This window comes from Haliaeetus albicilla, chromosome 9, assembly GCF_947461875.1.
Source record: "Haliaeetus albicilla chromosome 9, bHalAlb1.1, whole genome shotgun sequence".
NCBI classification, from domain to species: Eukaryota; Metazoa; Chordata; class Aves; order Accipitriformes; family Accipitridae; genus Haliaeetus; species Haliaeetus albicilla.
This window is the reverse complement of record NC_091491.1, coordinates 818,314-836,749: the sequence shown is the minus strand read 5'-3', so window position 1 is coordinate 836,749 and position 18,436 is coordinate 818,314. Positions and strand designations below refer to the sequence as shown.

Here is an 18,436-nt window from a genome sequence, read left to right as displayed (position 1 = left end):
TTTTTTTTTCTTTAAATAAAAATGGGAAGGAAGCACTCCGATGAACTTCTGTAAAAATAAGTTTTGTGAAATGTGGGCTCGTTCTGTGGCAGAGAGAAATCGCGGCTATTGGGCAGCTTTGCTCCGCAGCTGCCGTTGGGAGCAGTGGCTCTGGGGCCCCGATCACACGGGGTGCATCCCGGGAGCTGCTGCTGTTGACAGCTTCTGGCTGTGATGGAACGGAGCTGTTACCCCCCACCCCTTGCAGGGGCATTTGGGGCTGTCTGGGCTTTGCTCAGTTGTTTTCCTTCTGCGCTTTGGCAGTTGCAGGGAAAAGATAACCACGAGCCGGCGAGTCATGCAGGAAAATGCGGTCTGCTGGCTGTTAGGGGGCTGCGCCACCGTCACGGTCTGGGGCTGGCGGGAAGCAGGGTGCACGCTTTCCTTTAAATATTGGCATTGGGGTCTGCACAGTGAGAAAGACAGACTAGGGGGTACGGGGGGAGCTCCCAAGCGGGGTTGGTGCACGACTCCCTGGGGAAGACCCCCCACCTCGCAGTCGTGCGTTGCCTGGAGAGCAGCATGCGCAGCCGGGAAAACGCTTCCCTGGGTGTTTACGGGAAAGGAAGGGACCTGCGGCAGCCCCGTACCTGCATCCGCATCTTCTCACGGCTGCGACCGACACACCCTTCCTGTGGGGACCGCGTGTGGGGCGGCCGGGCACACCCAGCCACTGCTGCCGGTAGCTGCAGTCGCTATTTCCAGCCCTGCGCTGGAGTGTAAATCGTTTGGGTTTTTTTTTTTTTTTATGTCTACTGGCTGTATCTGCCGGCAGCGAGGTCCCGTGAGGAGCGTGCTTGTCCTGGGGCAGCAGACAAGGTTCTGCTGCCCTTGGAGGTAGGGATGCCCATCGCGGGTGATGCAAAGCCGTGGCGTTTGCAGCCCGGGAGCTGCCGCCCCAGCCCTGCCTGCACGCCCTTCCCAGCTCTCTGGGACCCCAGTGAGGGATGCAGGTGCCAGCCTCGTCCCCTCTCCTCCCAGGCCGTGGGCACCCAGCTGGCGTCGGCCGCTCCTTTCCCCCGGGCGCCGCTTTTGGCGACAGCGGGGAGGAGACACCCCCTTTGCTGGTGCTGCCAGGTCTCGGGGAGCCCCAGGGCCGTGCTGGGGTGCACAGGGAGGAGTCTGGACCGGGGCGTGCGGTGTTTCACTTCACCCCACCTCGGGAGAGGGCGCAGGGCAGGGCCTGACGAAGCGGCTCTTGTAACTTAGTCATATTGCAACTGCGGTTTCTCCAGCGAAGGGTTTTCTTTCTCGTGTGTTTCTTTTTTTTTTTTGTCACTTATTTTTTCCTCTCCAAGAGGCCAAATAACAGCAACTGATTTTTCTTCCTGCCGTTTCGGATAAAGCTGCTCGGTGCAGCTCCCCGCTCCAGTGTGGCTCCTGCAGAAGCTGCCCCAGCCACCCGCTGTCCCCGTGGCTCGTTTGCACCTGCCACCAAGTTTGGCAACAGCTATTTACACCAGCACGCTTTAGCGTTCAACTCGATTTAATGATCAACAAGGTCTGTGGACTGGCTAGTTAAGTATTAAGTGACAATAGCGGGTGCCCTGGGTCTATTTTTAGGAGCAGTAGCGTGCCGGCTGTCCAGGAGCGGACGTTTGGGGAAATGCCTGGAACGCAGCTCCCGCGGCCGTGGGGTTTTGTGAGTGCAATGTCGGTCTGAGCAAGAGAGGGACCCTGGGAAGGGTCATGGTGCGTGCAGGCGGGGTGGGCTGGGGTTGAACTGGGGTGTGCAGGGCGGCTTTGCCCTCGCCCGTGGGGAGCGGGGACACCCCACGCGGGGTTCCTGACGTGTCTGCCCCGGTGCTGGCTCAGCCTGTGGCATGGCGTGCCGGGGATCCGGTCCCGCTGCGTCACCCGCGGGTGCAGCCTCCTCGTGATGGAGAAGTTCAGCCTGGGAGCGGAGGGTGGTAAAGCTGCGAGTAGAGGGGAAACTGCATTTCTGCAGCCTTGCCCTGTCCTCTGTGATCGCAGTGCAAAACAAGTGGGGTTTGGGGTTTGTTTTGGTGTGTGGGTTTTTGGTTGTTTCTTTTTTTTTTGGTGGTTTTTTGGTTTGTTTTTTTTTTTTTGAGATGTGGAATTAATTTCATGCGGCAGATAACAGAGCATTTGCAATGACTGCCAAAAGACATAATTTTGCATTTTGAGACATTACTATGATTTGCATTAATTAATATTAATGTGACTTTAACCACAGTGATTCTGTGGAGATAGGCACTTATTAACGGTGCCAAATAAATAAGTGAAGCAACTGGGCCTCCCGGCCCCGCAGGAGCTGCCCGGGGCTGAGAGCGATGGGGCTGCTCTGCGTTCCGTCTGCCCAGGGCTCTCGGTGTGTGTGCGAGTACTCGCAGTGGCTGTGGGTGGGTAAGGGGGTAAGTAAAGGGTAAGTCGGCGGCTGGTGCCCAGCTGGGGATGTGGCACAGCCCTGCAGGGATGAGCCTGAGCTCATGCAGTGAGGCAGCGACCAGCCAGGTATGAAAATCCCGCACCCTGCTGTATCCTTGTTCCTTCCCCTGGAAGGCTGCAGGGTCGAGTTTGTGGGGTTTGGCGTGATCTTCCCAGTATGTCGGGTCTGTCATCTTTAAATACGTGTTTTGTGGGAGATGTGAGCCAGTGCTTTGGAGAGAGCTGGGACATGGATAATGTCCTCCTCTGGTGCCCAGTTCATCTCTGGCATTTTGGATGAGGAGGCAACAGTTCTCCACTGGTCACCACCAGGAAGTAACTGGGGGGATTTTGTTTTACTTGCTGCCAGGCTTCACTTTGGGTTAAATGTTGGTTGATTTTATTTTCTGTTCAAGTCTTTCTGCGGTGATCATCGCGTCAGCCAGACTGATGGCACCTCCGAAGGAGATGCTGGGGCCGGGTTTGCCAGCAGCCCCCGTACCCTAGTCGGGAGGAGGGACAGCCCTCCCTCCTGCACCCGCAATAACGCGCTCCTCTGCTTTCTCCCCAGGATCGACAAGACGATGCTCGCCAGCCTGAAGATCAAGTGAGTACCCGCACTCTTCTCTCTCATGTAAAGCGATTTCCCTGTGAGATACGCAGTGCGGAGAGACGGCTTTGTGCATGGAGGATGCTTTCTTGTTAGCTGGGCTGTCTTCCCGGGTCCAGCTCTGTGCAGGGGTAGACCAGCCGTTATCTACCCGTTCCTGGAGATGTGTTTGTGCATGTCACACGGCTTGTTCTCCTGTCAACTCCAAGGTGGTTCAGGCACTGAGCGATTATAATAAACGCAGTGACACAATCGTGGTATGATCAGTTGGTTAAGGTGTGCATGGTGCCATTCAGGGGGCACCAGCTCTGCTTTGGGAGGGGTGGGGGTGGGAATCAGCAGGACGGGCCGCCACCAAGCTTCTGGTTTGTAAATTCAGTAGTCTGGAGGTTTTTTTATTTTGTTTTTGCATCTTGCAGTCTGGAAAGGGGGTGGGTGTCGGTGGGATAGTGGGTGCCTGTGTTTGTTACCCAGCTCCAGCTCCCCTGCTGCTGGGGGGGCTCTGGGAGTTGCTCTGGAAGGGGCGAAGATGCTCTTGGGGCCCAGGAGGGTCTGTGAGCCGGTGGTGTTGCTTGGTGGGTCCATCTCGGGTTTGCCACGGACTTGGTGAAAGCTGACAGTGTGGGCTGCATGGCCTCTGGCAAGGCGGCCGCTGGGGCAGATCCCGCTCTGTAATGGAGTGAAGTGTGCGGGATCACCACCCCTGCTGGAAAATGCCATCAGCTGGATGGGGAAGAGCAAGCGAGAAAGGACTGGGAATGGTGGTACCGATGCTCTCTGTCCTCCTGGCACTCGCAGCTGTCTGTGAAATGCCGCCCGTTCCCACAGGGCCTTGTCCTCCCGGCTCTGCGACGGGGGGGACCGATCCTTCCCTCCCGCCGTGGCGCATCCTCCCCTCTCCCCAGTTTCTGGATAAGCTCCCCGAGTTGGGGGTTTTCCATTGCAAGCGTACGCTCGGCTCCGGCACTATCAGTGTAAATGTGTGCTAATATAGAAATATTCTGGCCAACCCTCCCTTGAGCTCAGGGTAATGTGTACGGGTAACAGCTCATGTGGTTTCCCTCTATAATCATTACTTGTGCAAATTATTCATTAATGGAAAAGTGTACAGAAAGCCTTGGGGGAACCTGCTGCCTGAATGAGCCTGCAAATGCCCATTGTAAATAGCACAACAGAGACGCTGTTGCTATGCTCATTGCTCAGGTTTTTGCTGAACTAATGAGAAGTTTAAATCAATGTTTACCGCTTTTAGGAGTGGAGGGAAATCTCAGTAGACTTGCCTTTTCCCATGGAGCTGAGAAGGATTTAGCTGCTCCTCGTACGCTGCCATACACTGTGCCCTGATTTTTTTTTTTCCAGGGCCCGTGCAGCAATTTTGCTGCAGAAGTACCATTTAACCCCCTTTCCCCACCATGCCGGGCAATTAGTGCTGTGCTTGGAGCGCTGTGCCGGTGCTGTGCTGGTGCTGTGGGGCACACTGCCACGCTCCTGCTTGGGCAGGGATGAGGGTCTGGGGCCATGTTCCTTCCTCCCTCCCTCCCTCCCTCCTGCCCCGGCTGGAGGAAGGGGTTTGCTCAGGGCATTCGGTGAGCATCCACTGGAGTTGTTTTATCCCCGCTACTTGCAGCTAATGCTTTCCACAGCCTCATAGCGCTTCTGGTTTGTGGACAGATTGCTTCATTAAATGGTCCTGTAATTGGGGCTCAGCCAGAGCCACATTAGGTATTTGTAAAAGCTTTCAAAAATAAAAAAATAGTTTTGGTTTTCTAACGCCCTCTTATTATTGCTGCAGCCTTCTGGCTAAGATACCAGGCGTAGGCAATTTTCTTTCAGTGTATAACTTGTTAACAAAAAGACAAGCTGCTTTCTGCACGCCAAGGAGCACTTCACAAAGCCTCGTGCGTGCTGCAAACATCAATATTGACTTGCAGAAACCTGGCAGGGAAGGAATAGCGAGCGCGTGGTGGTGGATGTGGCCCCGAGAGGGGGTCCCCGTGCGGCCGAGGGGCTGCAGGACCCCCCGCCTGAGCCAGCCCCTTGTGCCCGGGGCGAGGGCTGTTTGCTGGGGCAGCATTGAGCCCCTCCGTCCTGGGGGAGTGTGGTGGAGGGGAGCGAGGGGCTGCAGGTCCCAGTGGGCTCTCGGGGGGCGAGAGCGAAGTCGGTATTTGGCGAGACCGAACCGGGCAGCGGGAGGGCCCGAGTGAGACGCCGCCTGCCTGCTGCTCCTGTTCGGCGGAATAAACTCGCACACGCAGGTGGCACTAGAGCATCAAAGCAGTTTTCCCTCTGTCTGTTTCTCCTTTTTCTTTTTTAATTTGGGTTTCATTAGTTCCTATGGCAACCATGAATATGTCTGAGGGACTCAGAACTGGAGAGAGTGAGTAGACGTTGCGGAGTGGGAGTGTCGAGGAGAGGTGATGGATGGAGAGCCCTGGCATCGCGGTCAGGGGCTCGGCTGGCCCCGTTCGGTGACGGGCACCGCGGGGAGGTACCGGGGCTGCGCTCAGGTGGGGAAGGTGCTGCGGAGGACCGAGCATCCCCGGAGCGGCTGCTGCTCAACGGCCACGTTCGCTGCTCAGTCTCTGAAATGCCGAGGAAGCTCTGGTGAGTTTGGGACTGGCTCTGCCTCGGGGAGCTGTGCCTGTGCCCTGCCAGGGCAGAAAAGCCTGAAAGTGTCGGCTCTCCAGCGGGGAGCTTGTGCGCCCGGTCCCACCGCTTCGGGTTTAAACGTGCAGCTGGCAACGGGCCGTCCCTGGCTCTCAAAACCACTGTTCTGGGACAGGAGAGAGCTGAGTTTCTGCCTGCTGCGGGGAGCCGTGGGTGGCTCTGGAGAGCTCGGGCACACTCCCACCTTGTGTGGCTGGGGGCTGCTCTTGGGCAGCCTGGCAAGGCACCCAAAGGCAGTGTATGGGGGATGGAGAGTCTGGGGGAGGGCTTGGAAATACTCTACTTGCTGGTTTTGGGGGGTGCATGTCCCCGGGGTGGCAGCAGGAGCTGGTGCTGTGGGGCTTAGGTGCTGGGAGAGGGGCTGGGGCTGCTGACAGCCACTGGGACCGGGGCCAGCCCCAGGGTGCTGTGAGATGGAGACTGAGGAACTTGTGCAGTAAATGGGATTTGGCATGTGTGGACCCAGGATTTTGGCATGGACCAATTCCATTGCGATCCCTGTTTTTCTGTTAAGTTTTTTTTTTTTTATTCCTTACCAGCTTCATGGGAAAGCACTGGGGGCAGCTGAACCCCCCAGGCTGGCAAAAGGGGCATCACGTCCAGAAGCAGCCCTCCAGACCTTGGCTTGGTGCTGGTGTTCTCTTGGGTCACATCAGGTCTCTGCAGAAAGCTAGCAGTGTCACTGGGATGGTGGGATGCTCCTGTGGTGCCCTTGGTGCTCCTTGGGGCACAGCTTCATGCAGGGCTTGTAAAATGTGGAGTTTGAGGTCAAGTTGTGCTGCTGGGGAAGGGAAGAGCTGACCCAGATGGCAGCTAAACCCACTTCCCGAGTGAGGAGGTCACCCTGGAGGAAAACATCAGCCTATCGAAGGATCTTTGCATATCAGAAATCAACCCCAGCCAGATGAGCCTGCCTAATGAGTGTGTTTGCTTCAGAACTGCCCTGCACTAACCCCAGGCAGCACAGCAAGTGCAGGGGTCCCGAGGGGCCAGGCAGGGACCCCCAAGCCCCCTCTGCCTTGGGACATCCTTGTACTGGGGATGCCGGAGGTGGGAAGGTATGATGGGGACGAACCCGTGGGGACCTTCCTCCTCCATCCATCCAGATTTCTCGGGAATGAGCTGGTCAGGTGATGTCCTGCGTGGGAGGTTAGCCAGCCCTTTGCCTGCTGGTGGCCCCTCAGCCCTCTGCGCTCTGGTTATTTTCTCTTTGCTATCACCAGTGGGAAGTACTGAGAAACCACAGAGTATTTAAAAAAAAAAAAAAAATCAATAAAAAAAGTCCCTTCTTCAGGCAAAGAATCACCTCTTGCTTTAGCCTTATAAAGCAAAAATAGCAATGAAATAATCATATCTCTGTGGAACAGGAGGGCCTTGTACACCAATTACTGAGAGTCAGTGTGTGTACAGCTAAAATTCACATGAAAGAGCATGTGATGCTCATCTGGTGATGGGAACAGTGGTGGAAAACAAAGGTGGAAAGAGAAGAGATGAAAGATTTACTTGACCTTCGTAAAATGAGCTGTGTCCAGGCTTGAGGCTCTTTAATATTTGATGGGCCAGAGCTGAGTTAATGGGAAGATGTGGGAATGATTTAGCTTCTTGGCTGTAGCTGCACTGACTATTGCAGTAATCTTGGAGGTTTTTGCTTAGGTCTTGTGAGGACAAGGTCTGGAGAGCAGATTGTGTCCAAGTAAATTCCTTTGACTTTATTACCACCTTTTAAAATGGATAATTGCATGCAAATGTACGTTTTGCAATTATACTTTAGCTGTAGTAGCATCTGTGTTACACTGCAAAAAAAACCCCCAAAACCCGCTGTCAAAACTACTGCTAAGCAGCCGTCTGCAGTGAACAGGGGAGGCAGGCAGGCCTCCTATTTCATTTGATTTGTAACTGCTTATGTCCAAGGCTGCAGGATGAAACCTCCTGCAGCCACCCCCTCCCAGCCGGTGTCCGAAGGATGCCCTGGGACTTGGAGCAAACTTTAAGATCAGTTAAAATCGGTGCTGGGGCTGGAGGGGCAAAACGAGGTATGGGCTGGTCCAGGCTCCTGGCCGAGTGCTGGGCAGAGTCTCTAAATGGGTCTGTGTGCAGATGAGCGTTAATTGGGTACCCAGCTGAGGTGAAGGTTGTTTAATATCCATTGCCCCGCCGGCTTGGATGTTCTTCTCACCCTGGAGTGGTGCCTCTCCCTTTCTGATGTTGTTGTCAGTTATATTAATTTTTGCTGATGTGCATGTGGCTTGTCTAATCACAGCAAATACTTCTGAGCTTTTCCTAAGCCATCTTTCTCGGTCCCCTGACTCTAATCTCACCCTGATTTTTTGTAAAGTTTTGCTGGAAACTTAAACCGTCCGTGATGGGTCACGAACCAGCAGTCCCCTCGCAGGTGTCGGGTGGGTTCTCGCAGGATTTCCCCTGTGCTCATGCAGCAGCGAGGGGCAAGGAGGCAAAGCACGCCCTGAAATGGTACAGTCCCCTCAAAACGATGGTGTAAAAACCCGGTTTTACCTTGTTTAATGTTTCCCCAGCAAAGCTGCTGCTCTGCCTCCTCTCCTGGGAGATTCCTGTCACACCGTGGGCGTGCAGAGCCGTGGCAGCTTGGAGGCACGTGGCTGGACACAGCATCCCGGGCAAAGCGAGTCCTTGTGTCGGCGGCAGGTCTCATGCCCAGGTCCCTGCTGGGACAAAGCCCCTCACGAGTGCCAGGGAGGCTGCAGGCAAGTGGCCAGGAACGGTGACAGGTCCCCGTTGCTGCCGCGGGCGCTGGCTGCCATTGTCCCCGCTCGCCGTCTGCCGCCTCTGAGCCGCCTCCTGCGCGCTTGGGCCAGCCCTCGCCAAGGCCAGGGGATTGGAGGGCTGCATGGATGAATGTCAGTGCTATCCTCACGCAGACCCGAGGTGACAGCTCTGCTGGGCGGGAGACTGGCTGGTGGGGGGAAGGCGAAGCACCTGCCCCCCCCTCCCCCCCCCCCGGGGCTCCCAGTGCATATGGCTGGTGGGTGGCTGGAGCTGCCACGGGCTTTGGCTGTGCTGGATCCAGATTCGAGTCCTTCACTGATTCAGTGATGTTTTGGTGGTTTGCTTTTTGTTCGTGTTTGGTTTTTTTGGTGTGCTGTGGTTTTGTGTTTGGGGTTTTTTGGGTTTTTTTGAGGGTTTTTTTGTTTGTTTGGGGTTTTTTGGGGTTTTTTTTGGGTGGTTTTTTTGTTGTTTTGTTTTGTTTTTTTTTAAGAAAAAAGAAGCCCCACTGACCAGGTTCCGGCTTGTATCCAGACCCAGGTGGTACGATTCGACCCTTCTCTTCTGGGAGGAGGAGATGGGCATGTGTGAAAGCATTTCCAAGCCCTCCTTTACTTGCAGCGCGGATGCAAACAAGCGGGGAGCGGTGGCGGGTCGCTGCCGTGCGGGACCGGCCCGGGCTCTTTCGGAGGCTCTTTCCCAGCCCGGCTGGGGCTGTCGAGGCCGGGGGTCCTGCCCGGCCCCCCCCCCCCGGTCCCCGACGGTGCTTCCCCGGCTGAAGGCTCTTCCCAGGCGTGCCAGCAGTGGGCATACGAGCGCTCGGCTTTTCCCTGCTGCTGGTTCCCGCTGGGAGCGGATGAAGGCGAAGGGAGCCCGGGCATCGGGACTTGGGGTCCTGCTGCTGCCTGGCCGTGCAGGGGCGGCCCCCCCCCGCCCCGTTCGAGGGGGTTTCTGCCTTTTAGCGACCAGGCTGCTGCGGGTCCCGTCCCCCGGTTCCGGCCGCCAGTCGCTGTGCGGTGGTCGTCCCTCCGGACCCCGGTGGGAGCGATGAGCGGGGGGCTGCAGGGGACGGGGCAGCGCTCGGTGCCCTGGAGGGGAGCGGGGAGCGGGCGCTGGCTTCGCCTCTGCTCCTGCCGGGGGGGTCCTGCCCAGCGCTGCGCCCCGGGGACCCTCGCAGCGGTGAGCTGTGCTGCCGGCCCCCGCGTCCCAGCACCCACCGGCGGCCTGTGCCTCCCCAGGCTGGAGATCCTCAGCGCAGCACGGGGAAACAAGGGTGGGAGTCGGTAATTTAAAAGGAGGAACGTACACCCAGTGAAAGCGGGGGGCAGCGCGTCTGGGGGCCGGAGTGAATCATCAGCCAGCTCTCACTGCTGCTGCTTTATTTGCTTTTTATGCGAAGAAATTAGTCAGACGCGTTTTCGTTGCCAGTTTAGGGTCCAGTGGCCTGTGGATGAGCAGGTCAGCGCTGTGCCGCCGCCCAGCTGCGGCTGCTGGGGGTCCCGGTGCCCGGCAGCAGTGCCCAGGGTGGGCGCAGGGCTGCTCACCGGAGCCCTGGCTGGAGCTTGGCTGCGGTGCTGGCACCTCAGTCACTACAGAGCTGGGCTGAGCGGGTCCCGCTGCCTCGGGAAGGTCCCGTCCCAGCCCCAGCCACTTCTGTGAAATCTGGGCTTTGCCCTCATGGCAGCACTGGCTGCTGGGCTGAGATAGGGATGATCCCGTCCCGCGCGGGCACTGTGCTGGGGCTTGGCCCTGCTCTGCCCAGGGATGGCGTCGGGGTGCAGAGATACCCCTCATGGCCCCAAAATGCCCTTTGCTGCTGCCAGAGCCACGTGCTCATTGGGGCTGTGAGTAGGTGCTGCTGATGGGCAGCACTGCCTTTCTGCCTGGGGGCTTGGGATGGCCACAGTAGGTGATGCTGGGGGTTACACCTGATGTCCTTAGGACAGAAATGGATTTTGGGGGTTTCTTTTGCCTTAGTGGTGTTTTTTTGGTATTTCTCTTTTGTGGCTAAAGATAAACCCAAGCAGGGCGAGTGCCAGGGCAGGTGGAGTCTGCCTCTCCTCCTTGCTCTCCAGCACGCTTGGAGATGAAGGGAGAGGGCTTCTGCCCATGGAGGGCTGGCACAACACCAGGTTTTGGACATTGCAGCTCGGTTGGGGGCAGCAGCTGGTGGAGCTCGAACAGCATGGCATCCCACCAACACCATGTTCAAGTCTAGAACCACACCCAAAAATCATACCTATTTTTTAGAAGGGAAGAACAACCTGGGAGATGGGAGTCTTAATGATAAGCTATTTTCTTTGTGGACAGAAATTACTTTCAGTGAGTACTAGAGCTGCCCTTTTTGTTGAGGCACCATGTAATTTTAGGAAGAAAAATCACAAAGGATCTGAGGAGCTTTGGCAAGGTCTGCTTGAGCAGAGACACGGCTCATTGCCCCAGCAGTGAGGATGGGGCAGGGCCCCAGGAGCCACCCTGGGGCTGGGGGCACTGACCCTCCGTGTTGCAGAGGGGAGCGTTTGGAGCCTCAGGGCTGTCACTGCTGCTTGGTACCTGCTGCGCCAGCCGGAGCGGGCAGCAGTGCAGCACCAGCCTCAGGCAGCCACTGGCACGTGGGCACTAGTGGGAGAACAACAAGCTGGGGGGTCAGTCTTTGCTCATCGGCTCCCAGCAGTGCTGGGGTGGGTGCTGGACCGAGGGTCCCCTGTGAGCAGCATCGCACAGCTGGTCACTGTGTGTTGTGTTGCAAAAGACCCTTGCATGGGCCGTACAGCTGTGGCCAGGAGGTGATGAACAAGGACACGCTGGAGACACTGGCCAGAGGAGGAGTGGTCAGGGATCGGCGGGGAATGGGCTGCAGCCCAGTTGGGGGTGCTTGCCCCGGGAGGTGAGCAGCAGCAGGGGCACAGTCAGTCCTGCCTCAGCCAGCCCCAGGGCTGGCTGGGGATTTACAAAATCTAGCCAGTCCCGACGTCTCCACACTATCTCCGGCGAGCAGGCGGGAGTGCTTCCCTCTTCGCAGAAGGGTGGTTATCGGCCCGGCTGCCCCTGGAGACACCCAGCCCCGCGCCCGTGCAGCATCCTTGCAGCACGTTTCAAAGCCTGCCTGGGACAGAGGAAGCTTTCCCAGGAGGAGAAAGGTGCTGTCAGCTTTGAGAACGTGGGTGTTCCAGCCATTTAATCTGGTAAGATTTATCTCTATAAAATTTCGGGGGGGGGAGGGTACTGGCACAGCTCCACTGATGCTCCCGCCCTGGGAGACTACCCTTGGTATTTGGCTAGGTGCTTTCCTCTCAGTAGCTTGCTGTAGATACTTGGGTTTATTTGGGGGCTTATTACTGCAGAAACCCCAGATACAGAGTGGAGGCAGTGGGCTGGGATCCGGTGATGCAAACGCTGCTTCCCGGTGACGTTGGAGGTGGCGCAGCGGCGCGTTCTGCTTGTGTGTGCTACCCAGTCCCATATGTTAAAATGTTGTTGTTGCTGTCAAAACAGCCTTCACATATTTAAAGCTAGATTATCCACAATTACATCTGCCCAGAGGACTTAGCAATCCCACGTGGGTCTATTTTTAGCTCTGTTTCAGGACTAATAAACTGTGCTGGTTTATATATCTTTCCTCCTGCCATATTTATAGCCTGTCAAAATAGGAGCTGTTTGCAGACAATCGAAAGGCGGCTGCTCAGAAGAATAACAGCCTTCTAAAAGCAAATATTGTTGTGACAGGGGGAGGGAGCCTTAATGGCTGGAGGGATAGAGACACCATCTGCCTGTGGGTACATGCTCCCAAATATCTGAGTGTGCAGGACAGGGTTGTCTGCGGGACCGGGGCAGGGTCCCTGGCTGCTGGCGAGTGCCAGAGGTTCAGAGAGGCTTTTACCCTGCTCGGCATGCCCACTGGCCTCCCCTTGGCCATGGCTGTGTGTCCGCTTGCTGCTGGTGTGGGTGGGATTTGGGGAGCGCAATCAGCCTCGGCTCTGCTGAGCCGAGGAGCCCAGAGCAGGGCAGGGAGCACTGGAGCAGGAGCATGGGCGCTGTGCCAAAGCCTGTGGTTTGTTCCTGATGATAATTTTGTTAATTACTGTACCGCTCCCACTGGCTGTCGCTTTTCCTTCTAGTCGGCGGGGTCCTGGCTTCCCAATGGCGACCAGCACCGGCGAGCACCGCGGTGCAGCAGGGACGGGCTGGCTCTGCGCCTGGTGCACGGGAGCTGCCCGGCAGCACTCTTGTGCCGCGGGAAGGTTCGGTGCCAGACGGTGCCAGCAGGGCCCGTGGCCCCTCTCTGGAAACGGCCCTCTCCATCGCCAGTGTTTTATTTCCAGTGGGGCTTGTGATGCTGTTTTCATGCTCCCTTAGCAAATACCAGTGTCAGCGTTGGACCCATACAATAGCTGAGGACCTCACATCTTCCAAAGCCTGTTGTAAAACCCTGGCTCGTCTCAGACTCCCACCCAGAAGAGATGTGTAGAGGCTTGACAGGTACTTGAATAGGTCAGAGCTACATTATGAAGTCTCTGTGAAGACTCAAAGGTCAGTCCTTTCAGATGCCGTCCTGCCTTGTTCCTCTCAAATGTTACCAGTGTCATGCCAGGGACTGCGACAGCTCCTTCCTCCTACAAGCAATTTGGTGTTAATCCTCTCCAGTTTGGAACGCAGAACTCGATGTTCATGTAGGGGTGATAAGCAGCTGTCCTGGCTGCACTGGGGGCTTGGAAGAAGGGCAGGTTTTCCATCAGGTCTTAGCTGGAGCTCCAAAAACCCAGTGCAACTGTGTTGGCAGAGTGATTCACTCTTTGCTTGCGTGTTAAGCTTGAGGACAGGGAGGTGTGCTGGCAGGCAGGAGAATGAGAACGTGATGGTAAGAGTACAGGATCAGACCAGGGGTCTGTGTCTGCTCCATGAGAAGGTGCTCAGGGAAAGACTGATAAATGGGACAAGTAAGTTACCTCCTTTCATCTGAGATGCCAGTCCCCTCACGGGCTCTCTGCAGCCCAGGCTGGTAGGAGAGTTTTCCTTTCAACTGTGTTTGTACCGTTGCCCACGACTGCTGCTGCTGCAGCGGCTGCTGGCTCTACGTACAAAAGATGCTGCCTTGACCAGGGCACTCCTGTGCTGCTGCAGGCACGTCTCCTACTAGAGAGGACAAGCAACCATCCAGAGACCCTATAGCGATATGGGCAGCGTGCACATGGAGCTGGTATGGAGCAGGTACCCCTCTGTCCAGCCTCCCTCGTGTGCGGGTGTGGGTACCAGCTGCCAGCGAGAGCTCCTGCCCACGGGCTTTGGACCCCCCCCCCCCCCCCCGCTTCCCAAAGCCCTGGCACGCTTGATCCAGGTCTCTTGTTCCTGATCATTGATGAGGTTGCACAGCGCGAGGTGATTTAACAAGGAAGATGGCAGGTTTCCAGCTAACAACTGCATCATTTTCTATCTTTTTGATCTGGAACAAGAGGCAAGAAAAAAGCCATAGAGCAATAGAAACCCATTTTTGAATGTGATTGACTTCAGCACATTCCCTATTGTATGGATGTGTTACCGAGATAATACCTGTGTTTTAGCTCCACAAATTATATGTCTTTTAACGCTCTCACATCAAACAAGGTGTCTGAGGGAGATGGGTAATCGAGATGGCGGCATCTCCTGGGGGAGCTGCCGAGGGCTGGGGAGCTGCTGCTCTGGCTGCTGCCCTCCACGGCACCGGGACACGTTCCCACACGAACCGATGACCACCCCTCGCAGCTCACCACCGGTGAGTGCAGCAGCGAAGCAGGGCACTGATCTCCCCCTGAGGTTTCTGGAGGTAGAAACTGTTTCTCCCTACGTGGCACCCATCTGTGGTGCTGCCTGGGTGCTGGTGCTGTTCCCACGGGGCAAGGGAGCTCATCGCAGCACAGATTCACACAGGGGCAGCTACAGTCCCTCCTTGTCACCAAAACACCCCAACATTGAGGGAAATCAAGACCCAGAGACAGGATGAGGTTTTTCCAGGGCTCCTGCAGATACCTGCGGCAGTGCCAGGCTGGTCATCCTTGCAGGCTGCCATCTCCCCATCACATCTTTAGATTAAGTCACCCCTCCTGATGCAGGGGCTGCTGCGGTGGTGGGGGGCTCGAGAGAGAGCATGACTGTGGTGCCGCTGCCTTGTCAAGGGGAATTAGAGAGGCCTGGGTGTGCGCTCCACTTGGCTGGGCCTCCTCTTTTACATAATGTGATTAGCGCTTCTCTGGAGCAACCCCTCCCCAGCCAGCTGAATATTCAGCATTACCATGAGGATCTGCATTTGCAGCCACCAGCTCTTCTGCTCACTCTGTCCAGGCGCGGACCTGCTCCCAGCCCGTGCCAGCCACAGCTGCAGCCACCCGCGCCGGACCCCTGCACCACGGCACCAGCATGCCCGGCAGTGCCGGGGGCTGCCATGGCCCCTGGGGCCAAGTTAAGCAAAACCTGTGCCTGGGTTTTAGGCTGTGTAGCATGGGACCGGTGGCACGGTGCTGCATCCGACGCCGTCACTGGATGCGTTGGGATGTTAAGTCTGAGACTGGCTCTCATAGGGATGGGGCTGAAGTGGTGGCTTTCTGCAGCGGCTGTGCTCAGGGACGTGGAGTAGCATTGCCTGTTGCTGCAGGAGGAGCAGCGCTGGCCGGCCCCACGCCTCTCCTGGCGTTCCCCTGCCCGTGGCTAGTAAGAGCCCTCTCAGGGTGGAGGGCAGCTCTCCCCGAAACGCTGGGCTCCAGTGAGCAGTCCCTGGAAGGCTGAGCCTTCTGCCCGAGCCCACCTCGCTCCTCCTGCTCTCTGCCTGGGATCTCCCCCCTGCTCCCGCATCCCTCGCAGCATCCTCAGGAAGGGGCATCGCTTGGCTGTGTTTAAAGCTTGGGCCTAATCCTGAGCTTCCCAGCTGGATGTAGATGGCAATTGATTGGAATAACAGTGTCAGGGACAGTCTTTGTTCTGCATGGGGAGCTGGAGAAGGACCAAGGGCTAAGGAGGGTGCTGGTGGTGCTGGAAGCGTCGGGCATGTGGCTGATGTTAGTTTGCTGTGCATCCTGAATCTGGCTTTATTAGTGATGTTAATGATAAATGATGGCATTTAGTTCACTGATTTGCTAGTAAAATTCAAAGGATCTGCTCATGCCGTAAAGACTTATTTCCTCTGCTGATTTGATCTAATTTAATTCAATGCTGAAATCTTGGAGCTCATCTCTTCAGAAAGCCTGTGTTCACAGGGAAAAATACCCCAAATTATCAAGAATACAGTTTCCATATAATTGTGCTGCTGTCATAGGCGTGACTACCTTGTACTGTGTTTAACCATCAGAAATAATACAGTCACTCAAGGGAGCAAACCGGGCAGGGGCTGATGCTGCACCCGAGCCCCGGAGCTCCCTGCCCGCCCATGGCAGCAGCGTGATGCACGCCTGCCTTCTCCTCTCTGCCCCTGATTTGCTGCCCGGCCTTCGGCAGCTCACTTCATCTCCCTGTGCTGCCGTTTTCCAGTCTGCAAAACGGCTTTGGTTTATCACGGTGCTTGCTGGCCCCATGACGTGCCAAGGAACCAGGGCCAGTGCTGCTCTGCTCACCAGCACTGAAGGGCGGGCTTGGCACCAAAACGTGACTCTTGTTTTGAAGTCCTAGATGTGTGTGATGGGAGAGTGCTCTCTAAGAGCTTCTTATCAAAGCTGTGTCTCTCTGGAGGCTGCTGAAGGAGGAATCGTTCCAAAAAATAAAACCATGAGAACCTATAGATGTATAGATGCATGTAGATAGATATCTGTAGTTCTTCTTGCTTAAAGCAGATCCAGCTGCCTAAGCCACCTGGACTATCAGAGATGGTTTTATATCAAACACAGACTAGAGAATGGAATGTTCCTGTCTGACCACAGAGAGTTTGATCGGGAAAGCATTGCTGCAGTAGCCCTGGAGGAAGAGCTTTGCCATCGTTTGTGTGGCCTGGCTCTGCTGGCAAGGTTTGCTTTGCAAGTCACAACTATAATTTTGGTAATCTACCTGGGCTGGATGAACCCTTACTGCCACGGGCTGCTGCGGCTCCTCCAGCAGTGACGCCAGCTGCATGCGACTGATGAACCCCTGGAAAAGTGTAACCTGCGCCTTGGGTGATGCTTCATCCTGAGCAGGGCTAATTATGTGGGAAGGGGCTGGGGGGGGCACTTCTTGTTATGCTTTGCTGCCCTGGTCCCCAGGAGGGGGGACTGGTGCATCCCTGCCCTTGGAGGGAGCCGGGCTGCTGAGGGCTAAGGTTTGGGCCAGCTGGTCAGCTTTTCGGGCTCATGGCTGGTGGGCGCGCGGTGTGTGCCTCGTGGTGCCCGTCCCACGGTCCAGCCCTGCCCGCTCGCTGCAGGGACCGGGGCCACCAGAGGAAATGAGTGAGCGGGTAATTTGCAGCTCATCTAATTAAAAGGCTGCAATTTTGAAGGCTGGTCAGGGAAGATGAGAAAGGACGTGGCACTGAACGAGAGTGGCTGCTCACCACTGCCTGGGGATGAGTCCCTGGCCCCGGTGCCGGCAGCTGCTGGATGAGGGGGGCCGAGGAATGGGTGCCCGTGGGTGTGGGGGGCATGGTGATGGAGGGGGGGGTGTTGCTGCCTGGTGCTGATGGAGCAGACGCAGACAAGACCTGTGCTCTGCGGTGCAAATCCCAGCAGCTCTCATGCTTGAGCAAATAGCCATTCGTTTGACCTCCTGCCAGCCCTGCTAAGTAGGCAAATATTTGCTGCCTCCTTCTCTTAGCTGCTGGATGGAAGGGGAAAGGAAAGGGTATCCTGCTATTGCAGAGCGGGCAGGTCTTGTGGGCCAGCCATACCACCACCGGTGTTCTGGTACGGGTTGCCTTTCTAGGGTATGAATAGCCATGCTGTAACATCCACTTTCAGTCTTTTGTGCTCAAAGTTTAATTACAGTGTGATAATACAAATTCTTTTTTTATCACTGTGCTAACGCAGAGATATCTTAGTTTGTACTCTGCATGCTGTTGAGATATGCGGCAGCATCAAAGGGCTACTAGTAACACCACGTGCAGAAGTGTCCAGCTGGATTTCATGGCAAAACACCTCTCCCTTCCAGCCTGCTCCATGCTGGCCTCAGACCCTATCCTGTATACAGCCACGCCTGATCCCTAGTTTCCCACCAGTTCTTATTATCTCAGTTTGAGTGCTCTAGCAAACAGCCCATTTCAGGTGTATTTTAAAGTCTGATTAACAACATGAACATAGCAGCAGTGACATGGTGCTTGGCATCATCTGTACGCTCTGCAGCAGTTAACCATTTCATCGTGATGCTCTGGAGACCGTATGACCCTGAGCAGGGATGGCCCAGGGCGTGCAGGGAGGAGGTGCTGCCAACACCTTCCTTAGCTGCCGCTCCTGGACCCCTGCTCTGGTTACCCAGAAAAGGCTGCATAACTTGCCAGGACTGGGATCTCTTTGCAAGCAGCTGATTGCACTGGGTAACGTTTGTGATGGGGGACTTGTCTTGCTCTTCTCTGGAGAGTACAGAGAGCAAACGGAGGATCTGGAAGGGCTGAGCCTCTTGGTTCCCAGAAGGGAGCAACTTGCACCCCCATGGCTTAATCAAGTGGCGTTTCCTGCCTCTCACTGAAGCTTAATTTGCTTCTTAGTTCTCCTCCATGGGGCACGGGGTTGTGTGCGAGTCTGGGTGTCTGCCAGCGTGGAAACATACTGTGCACAGCCGAGGAGCCGCCCCTGCAGCCAGCCTGCCACCGGCCGAGGTTTTGCGGGGGCTCTGCCGACTGATTTCTGCACGGTTTTGGGGTGGGCAAGGAAGGACAGGGGGTGCCGCCGGTGTTCACGGTGCCGCTTTCCGCACCAGTGGGATGAGACAGGGAGGCTGCTGAGCACAGCGTGTGTGCGGGAACCACTGCTGGTATCCAGGCTCTGCCCCAGGAGCTCGCCTCCAGTGCTGGTGTCGCTGCCCGGTTTCATGCTGGGGCACCACAGTGGGAAAATTGTTCACGTT

General features: G+C 56.3%; 1 protein-coding gene across 8 annotated transcripts in view; it reads left to right on the top strand.

Moving 5' to 3' along the window:
* The window catches only part of RAP1GAP2 (RAP1 GTPase activating protein 2), an 81,565-nt gene that overhangs the window by 17,048 nt on the left and 46,081 nt on the right, over nucleotides 1-18,436 (top strand). For 6 of the 8 annotated variants that reach the window (XM_069790799.1, XM_069790796.1, XM_069790797.1 and 3 more), the window contains one exon: nucleotides 2,999-3,034. The exons of the other annotated variants lie outside the window; for them this stretch is intronic. In XM_069790799.1, the coding sequence (XP_069646900.1) occupies nucleotides 2,999-3,034 (36 nt within the window). The remainder of the gene's footprint in view (nucleotides 1-2,998; nucleotides 3,035-18,436) is intronic. 8 annotated transcript variants of the gene reach the window in all.